Source organism: Chlorocebus sabaeus, chromosome 5, assembly GCF_047675955.1.
Source record: "Chlorocebus sabaeus isolate Y175 chromosome 5, mChlSab1.0.hap1, whole genome shotgun sequence".
Taxonomy (NCBI): Eukaryota; Metazoa; Chordata; class Mammalia; order Primates; family Cercopithecidae; genus Chlorocebus; species Chlorocebus sabaeus.
The window spans coordinates 61,894,674-61,907,460 of record NC_132908.1 but is presented as its reverse complement, the minus strand read 5'-3'; the positions used below and the strand labels follow the sequence as shown (position 1 = coordinate 61,907,460).

The window sequence follows — 12,787 nt, the reverse complement described above, 5'->3', positions numbered from 1 at the left end:
CAAAGGTAAGCCTTCCCTGAGATGGGAGTTGGGGCAAAAACTTTGCCTTCATTAAGGAAACTTGACTGAATGAAGATTGGGGCAATTCTGTTCATCCGTCCTAGGCCATCAAACAGCTTTGTGTTTTACTGTCAAATGGACTTATTCATCAGAAATGTGTTAGCCATAATTTCATGACAACACATTGTTATGAATAATAAATTCTGAAGAAAAGTCTGTTTATTTTTTCCTCCGAGAAACAAAGAGTACTAAAAACAAAATGGTCTTTGTAATTTGTACCTACAGGTAACTCCCCAAGCTGAAATAATGGGGTTTCACTGAAGCACTGCAAATCAGTTAGATATCTTTGGGGAAATTGAAAGAAAACGAAATATTTAAAAATCAATGTATTCAACCTTGCTTTATGAGCAAGGTCTCTAGGCCTTAGTCGCATAATAATAATCATGAGGTAAGGTCTCTAGGCCTTAGTCTCATAGTAATAATTTAAATTGAAATAATAAAATACCAATTTTCACAAAAATATGAAAATGGCATTAGTAATAAATAATACTATTAATATTATTACTGTTTAAATGGCATTGATAATCATAGTTTTTATTTTAATTAATTAGCTGATTAAAATTAATTAAATTAATCGTGCCTGGTTAATTTTTGTGTTTTTTCTAGAGATGGGGTTTCAGCATATTGGCCAGGCTGTTCTCGAACCCCTAACCTCAAGTGATCCACCTGCCTCAGCATCCCAAAATGCTGAGATTACAAGCATGAGCCAATGTGCCTGACCTCTTTTTTATTATTTTAAATACCATTTGAATAAAGCTCTCTAGTTTGCAATGGGTTTTCTTACTTAGTAGGTAGAACCAAGGTCTTTTTCTCTACTTGACTGCTCTTGAAACCCACTAGAACAGTAAAAATAATGCTTGCTTTTTCCCACAAAGGGCAGAATGAGGACCAAGGACCTCAGATTTAAATGACAGCTGCAGAAATTGAGGTTGAACAGCAAGGTGGGGTGAGGAGTGTTTTTGCTACAGGAAAACCAGATGTTATTTTTGGAGACTTTCATGTTTGAAAACACAGAGCAGAGTGAGGTAGAACAGAAGATGGTTGGAAGTTAAGAGACCTAGTTGATTTCTTGGACCTTACAAGTGTGAATTTAGGCAAATATCATCTTATCTCTAAGCTCTGTCAAAGAAGACAAACTTGGGGATGTTTAAGATTCTTTCTGACACCTAAGAAATTATATACATACCAACCCATACAACTAGTCTACCTGCCTTTAGGGTTAGGATGGACACTTCTTCCAGGCAGGCCACATCCCCAAATCCTCATACCCTGTGTACGGCAAAGCAGGCCTTCTGGAAAGATTTGATCAGTTCAATTGTTTGTAGTAACAAAAGCCAGGAAACAAGCTAAGTGTTCTTTAGAAGGGGACTGCTAAAAAAAAAAAAAATACAAAAAAACCATTGGCCGGGCGTGGTGGCTCGTGTCTGTATTCCCAGCACTTTGGGAGGCTGAGGCAGGCAGATCACTTGAGGTCAGGGGTTCGAGACCAACCTGGGAAACATGGTGAAACCCTGTCTCTACTAAAAATACAAAAATGAGCTGGGTGTGGTAGCATGTGCTTGTAATCCCAGCTACTTGGGAGGCTGATTTAGGAGAAATCGCTTGAACATGGAAGGTGGTGGCTGCAGTGAACCGAGATCACGCCATTGCACTGCAGCCTGGGTGACAGAGTGAGACTCCACCTCAAAAACAAACCCCTAAAACAAAAAATTTTAAAAAAAGATAATAACCTCCATACAGTGGATGAGGAAGATCTATAGTTATAAACGTGGAATGGTCACCTGAATTTATTGTTAGAGGAAAAGGATGAGGTGAAGAATGGTGTGTGTACTCTGGAACTTTACTGTATAACAATAAACTAGGGCCCATATGTATTTGTGTAGATTTCCTTGCATATGCATAGAACAGAATATCTCTTATAGGATTCATAAGAAACTGGTTACAGTGGTAATCTCTGAGCAGAGGAGAAAATGAAGGAACGGGAGTCAGAGTTGAGAGGAAGACTTACTTATTGCATGAATGTTTGCTTATATGTTTTTAAAAATAAACACACATTTATTTCAAACTATTGAGACATGTTTAGGTTTTTGTATTTTGTATATGTGCATATATATGGAAAGAGGTGAAGGGAGAGCATGAATCTTAGAATTAAAAATACATATATATGTGTGTATATGTATGTATACATATATACACACACACATATATACACACACACACACACACATATATATATATTTGAACTCTGGCTTCACTGTTCTGCAGTGTGACCTTGGCCATGGCTATGATATTCTCTAAGGTTGCCTTTCTCCTGTTGTAAAATAGGATGAGAACATCTCCCTTTCCTGGCGTGTGTGTGTGCAGCAGATTGTTGCAATCACTTGTAAGTGAGTTTCCCCACTGCATTCCTCATGAAATTAAAAATCTCAATTTCTCTTTTTTCCAGCTTCATTCGGATATTGACTCTGGTGATGGGAACATCAAATACATTCTCTCAGGTGAAGGAGCTGGAACCATTTTCGTGATTGATGACAAATCAGGGAACATTCATGCCACCAAGACATTGGATCGAGAAGAGAGAGCCCAGTACACGCTGATGGCTCAGGCGGTGGACAGGGACACCAACCGGCCACTGGAGCCACCATCAGAATTCATTGTCAAGGTCCAGGACATTAATGACAACCCTCCGGAGTTCCTGCATGAGACCTATCATGCCAACGTGCCCGAGAGGTCCAATGTGGGTGCGTATCGTGGGAGAGGCCTGCTCTGCTTCCAGGCCTGGTGTCTCTGTGGTGGGTGGGCTGAAGCCCGTTCTTCCAAATCAGGAGGTAGAGCTTCTTCTGTATCTTTTATGGCAAAATAACAAAAGGAACAAAAATTCTTTTGTGCTAATGCACATTCAGTCACTAGGGCATATTGATGTCTAATAGGTAATGACAATGGTAATATTTGTTGCCTGTAGACACTGTGCTAATTAATGACTTACATGCACTATTTTATTTAGTTTTTGCAATGATTAATCTTTACAGTAGGGTAATTCCTACTCACCATATTTCGCAGATAGGAAACCCACGCCAGAAACAAGTTAACTAATTTCTTTAGGGACATTTGTGCAATTAAATGGATCTAAAATGCACATTTAGCCACAGCACTATGTCGTATTAATTCAGAAGTAGGTATATCTTTGCAACGTGCTTGAAGACATATTAAGTTGCTAAAGGATAATTTTTTGAAAGATTTCTTCAAAGAATTAGCCACCTTCTGGCAATAGCTTTCTTTATAACATGCACATAATGAAACATTTATATAATGTTTCTTTTGAGAAACATTCCTCATATTAAGAAAGGTTTGTCTTCCAAACAGTGAGTAGAACTGTTCTAATCAGGGAATGAGTCTGCTTAAAAGAGTCTTAGAGCTCAAATGAATTCAGGATCGTTTTACAGACGAGAAAACCCAGCACCCAGTATAGGAAATCAACCTACTTAAGAAAGGTAGGTTTGACTCTAGAATGCTAGGATCCTTCCACTGTGCATACAGAGCTTTTTATGCCAGAAACTGGTGCATTCCTTCTCCACAAGGAAAAGTCAGGTACTTATCAAAAGCCAGTCTGAGCCATTTCCCACCTTTGTCTCTTCCATTTTCCCTGCCCAGTCCTTCAGCCTCTTGGTGTTTAGCATGTGTATTATAATGAGAAACAACAAATATCAAATAAATCCATATAGAGGGAACAGCAGTGTCAGCAACTGAGTGTCAGGGGTCGGGACGGGGTGGAAAGTCAAGTCATCAAAATATATAATCCGGGGAAATTTTCATCATTATTCTCACCTTTGTGGGCTCATTGATGTTTAGGTATAACATTCAGGCTTTCTTTTTTTTTTTTTTTTTTTTTTTTTAGTTTCAATTTTTATTTTAGATTCGGGGGTACATGTGCAGGTTTATTTTATTTTATTTTATTTATTTTATTTTATTTTTTATTTTATTTTATTTTATTTTATTTTATTTTATTTTATTTTATTTTATTTTGAGACAGTCTCCATCTGTTACCCAGGCTGGAGTGCAGTGATGCTATCTCGGCTCACTACAACCTCTGTCTCCCGGGTTCAAGCAAATCTCCTGCCTCAGCCTTCTGAGTAGCTGGGATTACAGGTGCGCACCACCATGCCCAGCTAATTTTTGTGTGTGTGTGTGTGTTTTTAGTACAGATGGGGTTTCACCATATTGGTCAGGCTGGTCTTGAACTCCTGACCTCAAGTGATCTGCCCACCTCAGCGTCCCAAAGTGCTGGGATTACAGATGTGAGCCACCGTGCCCAGCCCATGTGCAGGTTTATTGAGTGAATATACATGAATATACTGTGTAACACTGAGGTTTGTGGTATGGATGACCCCATCACTCAGGTAGTGAACAGAGTACCCAATAGATTACAGCAGTTGCCCTCTCGCCCCACTCTAGTAATCCCATGTATATTATGCCCACTGAGTAAATATTGGGTCCGTTTATACCCAATGCTTAGCCTCCAGTTATAGATGAAAGCATGTGGTATTTGGTTTTCTGTTCCTGTGTTAATTTGCTTAGGATAATGGCCTCCAGCTGCATCTGTGTTGCTGCAAAGGCATGATACTATTCATGCCACCATGCATAGTATTCCAGGGTATGTGTGTGTGTGTATGTGTGTATATATATATACACACACACACACCCCACATATTTTTTATCCAATCCACTGTTGATGGACACCTTGGTTGACTCCATGTCTTCGCTATTGTGAATAGTGCTGCAATAAATATACAAAGGCAGGCGTTTTTCTTGTAGAACAATTTATTTTCCTTTGGGTCTATAGAGAGTAATGGGATTGCTGGGTTGAATTGTAACTTTTTTTTTTTCTGAGACAGAATCTCACTCTGTTGCCCAGGCTACAGTGCAGTGGCACGATCTTGGCTCACTGCAATCTCTGCCTCCTGGGTTCAAGCGATTCTCCTGCCTCAGTCTCCTGAGTAGCTGGGATTACAGGTGCCCACCACTGCACTGGCTAGTTTTTTTGTATTTTTAGTACACAAGGGGCTTTACCATGTTGGCCAGGCTGATCTGAACTCCTGACCTCAGGTGATCCGCTCACCTCGTCCTCCCAAAGTGCTAGGATTACAGGCATGAGCCACTGTGCCCAGCCTTTAATTGTAGTTTTATTTGAGACTTTTCCAAATTGTTTTTCAGAGTGAACTAATGTACATTCCAACCAACAATGCATATGTGTTCCCTTTTCTCCACATCCTCACCAGCATGTTATTTTTGACTTTTTAATCACAGCTGTTCTAACTAGTGTGAGATGGTATCTCATTATTGGTTTGATTTACATTTCTCTGATGTTTAGTGACGACCAATTTTTTTTTTTACGTTTGTTAGCCATTTGCATATCTTCTTTTGATAAGTGTCCATCCATGTCTTTTGCCCACTTTTTAATGACATTGTTTTTTAACTTGTTGAATGGTTTAAATTCCTTATAGATTCTGGATACTAGACCTTTGTTGGGTGTGTAGTTTGTGAATATTTTCTCCCATTCTGTAGGTTGTCTCTTTACTCTGTTGATAGTTTCCTTTGTTGTGCAGAAGCTCTTTAGTGTAATTAGGTCCTGCTTGTCAATTTTTATTTTTGTGGCAATTGCTTTTGAGTACCTAGTCATACATTATCTCCCAAGGCCAACGTCCAGAATGGTGTTTCCTGGGGTTTTTTCCTAGGGCTTTTATAGTTTGAGGTCTTACATTTAAATCTTTAATTCACCTTAAGTTAATTTTTGTATATGGGGAAAGGTAGGGGTCCAGTTCCATTCTTCTGCATCAGGCTAGCCAGCTACCCCAGCATTATTTATTGATTAGGGAGTACTTTCCTCATTGCTTAATTTTGTCAACTTTGTTGATAATCAGGTGACTGGAGGTGTGTGGCTTTATTTCTGGGTTCTCTATTCTGTTCCATTGGTCTGTGTGTCTGTTTTCGCACCAGCAACATGCTATTTTGGTTACTGTAGCCTTGTAGTATAGTTTGAAGTTGGGTAAGGTGATTCCTCCAACTTTGTTCATTTTGCTTAGGATTGCTTTGACTATTCGGGCTCTTTTTTGGTTCCATATGAGTTTTAGAACATTTTTTTTTTTTCTAATTCTGTGAAAAACGATGTTGGCAGTTTGATAGAAATAGCATTGAATCTGTAGATTGCTTTGGGCAGTGTAGCCATTTTAATGATATCAAGTGGGAAAACATTCTATGCTCATGGGTTGAAAGAATCAATACCATTGAAGGATCAATATTCCATTTGTTTGTGTCATCTATGATTTCTTTCAGCAGTGTTTCGAAATTCTCCTTGTAGAGATAGTTCACCTCCTTGGTTAGATGTATTCCTAGGTATTTTATTGTTTTGTGGCTATTGTGAATTACACTGTGTTCTTGATTTGGCCCTCGGCTTGAGTGTTATTGATGTATAGAAATGCCATTGGTTTTTGTACCTTGATTTTGTATTCTGAAGCTTTACTGAAGTTGTTGATCAGTTCTAGGAACCTTTTGGCAGAGTCTTTAGAGTTTTCTAGGCATAGAATCATATCATTAGTGAAGAGAGATAATTTGACTTCTTCTTTTCCTATTTGGATGTCTTTTATTTCTTTCTCTTGCCTCATTGCTCTGATTAGGACTTCCAGTACTATGTTGAATAGGACTGGTGAGAGTGGGCATCCTTGTCTTATTCCTGCTCTGAAGGAGAATGTTTCCAGCTTTTGCTCATTCAGTGTGATGCTGGATGTGGCTTTGTCATGGATGGCCCTTATTATTTTGGGGACTCAGACATTGTATTACGGCATATGACAGTATAGTCTTTGTTGTCAGACAGTACTGTGAATCATGGCTGCACTCCTAATCAGCCATGCGAACCCAGGCAACCTGTTATAGCTTTCTAGGTTTTCATTTTGCCATCTATAAAATGAGGATAATATAAACTATGTTGAAGGTTAAATGAAATAGATGTGAAATACAAAACCATTGTAAAGGATGTAGCAGAGTTCTAGAATGAAATTAAGCATTAAAAATTAATAATTTCCCTAGCCACGGGATGATGGTATTTTCCTTTATAAATCTATCCTGCCTAGAATAGTGACTGACAAATGGGAAGAGCTCCAAAGAGGTTGTTTCTATGAAATAATGAATTATAGAAGAATAACTAGAAAAAAGTGAGATGTACAACACACAAAAATCACTGACAACCCTATAAATTAAAGGTAGTGAGAGGCTGTGTAAAGTGGCTCCCTTGCCTCCCATGTAGAACCTTGCCCCTCTGCTGAAAATGTTACAGAATGAACTTGAGTTTTGTTGCGTGCTGGATTGGGGTTAGACTTCGGCAATTACTAACTTTGTGAAATAGATTACAAAGCTTCATATATCTCATATTCAATTTCTCAATATTACAGTGGATGTAAAAAATGCCCAGCAGAGGAATGCTGGCAAAATACATGGAATGTGCCCCCAAATCATGCTGGCACAGAGAAATTCAATAATTGCTGGTTTTCTTCTTCCAGCTCCTTTCTCTCTACTCTGAAGCCCAGCACGCCATGCCCCAGATACTTGCTATTTGTGACCAGCCAGGAACAAAAGTTGTTTTTAGGAAAAACAGAGCCCCATCTTTCTTCAGTTTTCTGGTTTCCCTTCATTCTGACCCATGAATGCTCCCCTTACCTCTCACCAGATGTCTACTGGTGATTTCTGTTACATGACTACCAGACCAGCTACAGGTGGGAAGATGCAATTTTCATGCCAGTAGGGAACAACATTCTGCTCAATATTTATGGCCATAAATTAATTAAATTGTAGTATTAGCAGCAATTTTATTACATGCAAAGCAACAATAAAGTGATGTATTTATTGTTCTGCTACAGATGGAAGATTGCACTCTGTCCTTTCATGAAAGCAATTTATCGTTAATTATCATTTATTATACTCTTTGGGAAGATTTTAATGTAATTATTTGATATACTGAACATTTCAAGTGCATGAGTTGTAAGATATGTTTGCAATGTTTGTAATATTATTTTAATCACCAACCAATGCAGGATGTACTATAAATACAGACAGTTCATTTTTAAACTGTGGGCATTTTTATAGAGAAGGAAGGAAGGTTGGTTGGCTGGTTGCTTTGCATCTCAACTCCAGGAAAATGAGAGAATGTTGAATAATTGTGGTGCCTTCTTCAGGGTTAATTTTAAAATAAAACTTTGCAAACAAGAACATACTTTGAAAAGCTGAGAGGATGTTGCTAATTAATTTATTTCACTTTTAAGGAACGTCAGTAATCCAGGTGACAGCTTCAGATGCAGATGACCCCACTTACGGAAATAGCGCCAAGTTAGTGTACAGTATCCTCGAAGGACAACCCTATTTTTCGGTGGAAGCACAGACAGGTACTGTGGAATGTCACTGTGACTGACACATGGTGAATAAGAAGTCCCAGGCCTGATCAGAACTTATTCAATTATCTGTTTGATCAAATATGAAAAAGGAATAAAGAGGGTTACCCTACAGGGTTAGTGTGAGGATTAGATATTGGCCTGTGCTTGGCACATAGTTAGCACACCGTGAAACATTTATAATTGTTTTTTTCATATTTCACGATGACCCAATAACAAATATAATCTAAAAACTCAACTTTAATGCCAGAAGTAAGACAGCAATAAGGACTAAGGCTTCTACAGTGCTCTCTATATTTCTCAGGTAACTGTTACCATATCTACAGAGAGAAAAAGCTTCCAAATGTCTCCTAAAGATTTAAGTGAGCATGGCACATGTGCCAATATCCAGCAATCATGTAGAATTCAGTTATTAACTTATCATTGTTTTCAGTGACATGTGATAATAGTACATGCTTGTATGAGCATTGTATATATTTAACCCATTTGGTTCACTCTTTTACAAATTAATATTTACATTTTAATGTATTGCATGAAATATGCACCTCCTACTTTAAACGTAATATGCACCATCAGAACATTTCCGTGAATTGTGTGCAGCAATTGACTTAGAGAAGATTGTGCTGGAAGTCAAAAAGTATGAGTTTAGTCATGGATATCCATGCAATGGCCACTCAGATATTTCAGTCTTTAGGGTGTTTATATCTGAGAAGAATAAGGTTATTACTTGCATGTACAGGAAAACATAAATGCAAATGTTGTATAGTAAGTTTTATGATTTGCTTGAAAAGACATAATGATGCTTCAGTATGACTGCTTTTGGTTGTAATTGTCATGTTGAAATGATTCTTGCCCAGGGCATGAGCTATTTTATTCAGCATTGCTTCCTCAGTGCTCAGAACTTTCTTGTCATAATGTTATAAATGAATATCTGTGATGTTGCCTGCTCACCTGTCCAGGTATCATCAGAACAGCCCTACCCAACATGGACAGGGAGGCCAAGGAGGAGTACCACGTGGTGATCCAGGCCAAGGACATGGGTGGACATATGGGCGGACTCTCAGGGACAACCAAAGTGACGATCACACTGACTGATGTCAATGACAACCCACCAAAGTTTCCACAGAGTAAGTAGGTGGGCTTGACTTTCCCTTTTCCATGGTGCCACAGCCAGCCCTCTGCCTCCTCTAACCTATTCCTGCTTTACTCAGGTATCAAAAAGAAAATCTAGGAAACGAGGGGCAGTTCATATCATTCTTACAAAAACAAAACACAAAAACAAGACAATAACAGCAATAACAATGTCAGGGAGTAGAGGTAGTAGGAGAATGAAAAGATGTAAAAAGTTCCACAACCCTGGAAACAAAATACTGTTTTTGCTAAGTATTTTGCTTGGTAGTCGTGATGCAATCTAGTAATTAATGAACCCTTTTCTGCCTCAGTGTTCCCATTTCTAACCTGGATATAACAGGACTTGAATCCATTATCAATTACTATGTAACAAATTGCTGGAAAACAGTGGTTGAAAATAATAATAATAATAATTTGTTTTTATCATGTGTCTGGAATTTGGGCAAGGCTTGGAGGAGACAGCATGCCTCTGTTCCCCACAGCAACAGCTGGGGACAGCTCCACTGGGGTTGGAGGATTCACTTCCAAACCCGCTTACTTGCATGGCTGGCAAGTGTGTGTTGATTGCTGCTTCCTTTCTGTGTGGGCTGGTTTTGGAACGTGTGATTCCCAAGGGCACCAGGCAGAAACTGTGTTGCCTTTTGCTAACTAGCTTCAGAAGTCACATCGCATGGTTTCCACTGGAGTCATCAGGCTGCACAAATCTAAGTGGAGTTTATGTAGACTCCACCTTTCAATGGAAGACCTGTCAAAGTCATGTTGAAGGAAAAGCATGTGGGATGGGAGATATTGTTTGGGCCATGTTTCGGAAAATGCCATCTTCCACAGTACCTAATTAATAGGATTACTGTTTGGACTAAAGGAGCTAGTGTAAAATCTTATAATGACAACTGTCTATAAGTTGTCAACAAATTCTAGCCATTGTTATCTGGGGGATTATGGCTGTTCCACAACGTTCATAACATTGTGAAGGGAATTAAATGAGAAAAATGATTTTGAAAGGTTATTATTAATAATTGTAATTATAGCAACTACCATCATTTAATGAATAGTCACTGCTATTGTAAATCTCTGCAAGAGCCTACATTATACAGATAAGACTGGCTTCCATAAAAACTGCATAAGTTGCCCTAGAAATATGACAAAGTCAGAGTTTGAGCACAAGTTTGTCTATGTACAGATGTGTATGGATGGACGATATGACTGTGGTGCTGCTGGTGCTGCTAATGCATGGGGGGTTCATCATGAAAGTGTCTCATTAGAGCCTGTGAGCTTACTATCAGAGAAATGGAACATTTTGCAAATGAGATAACAAGGAAGGCAACTAAATGTGGCCCCAGGAAGGCACTGTGGTGACTCAAAGGAATTCAAAAACAAGAGTCTACACAAGAATCTTTTGCCTGGCTGGGCACAAGTTCAGCATCCTCAATAAGCCTGAGGCTCATATAACATTCTAAGAGCTGCATGCTCCATTATCCACACTGTACGATTGTCTGATGTGCTGGAAAAGAAAGGTCAAGCAGAATTATTAGCAGGCAGCCTTTACTGCCCTTGGTCATAGACAATCATGTAGAAAAGATACATTACTACTGTACTGGTTGTACTGGTTTCGCTGCCATGAACTTGAATGAGATTTGGAGAAAATCAGCATAGGACAGTTTTTTTAAACCTTCATATTAATTGCTAATTATCTACAAGGGACTCCCACTTCCCACTCGTCCTTTAATATAGAGGGCATGGTGAGATTAAATAGATTATGAATCCAAAAGAAAGTTGCAAAGCGAAATACTATCGATAAATATAGACAAAGTCTTGGAACTGATGAAATCTCTGTAAGGGGAAATTAAAACATAATGAACAGAAGTAACTTGCCCAAGACCACTTTGCTTGGAAATGATAGAGGCAAGATTTTCAACCCTGGCTTCTCCATATTGTGTCGCACACAGAGTATTAAATGTGAAAAGCAAATAAGATAATGTTGAATCTCAGCTACTTACTGAAAACCTTCCAGTGATTTCTCCAAGTTTAAACAAAACCTGAAACCCACAATGGTCTATTTTACGCAATTTGGCCTCCACTTCCCTACATGCCCTTCTCTCTCACCAGAAGGCTGGAGTCACTCTCCTCCTCTTATTCCTCTGCAGGTTTCAGGATCTTCTCACCTTAGGGTATTTGCCACTTGCTAATCACCTGGCCTGTAGCTTTTATCCTGCAGATATTCACATCATTGTCTTCCTCAGTCTTTTTAGATTCCTTTTTCTAAAGAATGTCTTCTCCTACCACACTACTCAAAATCAATCTCTGCCTCTTTCTGCTTCTCACCTACACATTATTAACACAAGCATGCACGTTCAATCACACTCATACACATACACAGACTCACTCACAAATAGCTCACATTCATACACACACTCACACTCTTACACAACAGATTCATGCCCACACGATCACTCAACAGCCACTCACACATTTAGCCCCTCACACACAATCATGCACTTACACACACACAACCACACATCCACTCTCAGAACCCTCACCCTTTTACCCTACTTTCTTTTCCTTTTTCAGTGCAGTGACATCAGAGTGTGTTTGCATTTGTTTTTATTTTTTCTCTTTAGTCTGCCTCATTAGGAGAGGAATCTTGACTGTTTTGTTTAGTAGTAAACAAAACAACCAAATAAAACAGTGTCCTGGCACTAGGACGGTACCTCCATGTACAGTATTAGGCTCCCAATAAACATGAAATAAATATATAGGAGGGTCACACTGCAAGAAACCTTTCTGGAGAAGGTAACGCATGACCAACTTGTGAAGGAGGCAAGTTGTGAAGGAGGTGAAATAAGGGGAGTGTCAAATATAGAGTTAGACAGGGAGTGATGTTAAAGATAAAGTTTGCATTTTTAAAGTAAATACGGAGCTGCTGAAGGAAGGCTTTTAAACAGATTTTTTTTTCCTGGGCTGTTGGCAATACCATAAGTGAGTCTTGGAGTTAACTCATGGACCATCCTGAAGACATGAAAAGAATCTTCAGCTATTTCAATAAATGAAGACATGCATAGTTCTCCCTCATTACCTGATGGGAAATGTAACACAGCATTGTTTTCCTCCCTTACATGTGGCAGGTGACCCCAGCATTTCACCTGGACCCAGATATTGCTTTA

General features: G+C 38.9%; 1 protein-coding gene across 1 annotated transcript in view; it reads left to right on the top strand.

The window, feature by feature from the left end:
- CDH11 (cadherin 11) overlaps positions 1-12,787 on the top strand; it is a 172,917-nt gene that overhangs the window by 120,666 nt on the left and 39,464 nt on the right. Inside the window, exons 4-6 of the mRNA XM_007993553.3 lie at positions 2,507-2,801; positions 8,370-8,489; positions 9,455-9,622. Coding sequence (XP_007991744.1) covers positions 2,507-2,801; positions 8,370-8,489; positions 9,455-9,622 — 583 coding nt within the window. The remainder of the gene's footprint in view (positions 1-2,506; positions 2,802-8,369; positions 8,490-9,454; positions 9,623-12,787) is intronic.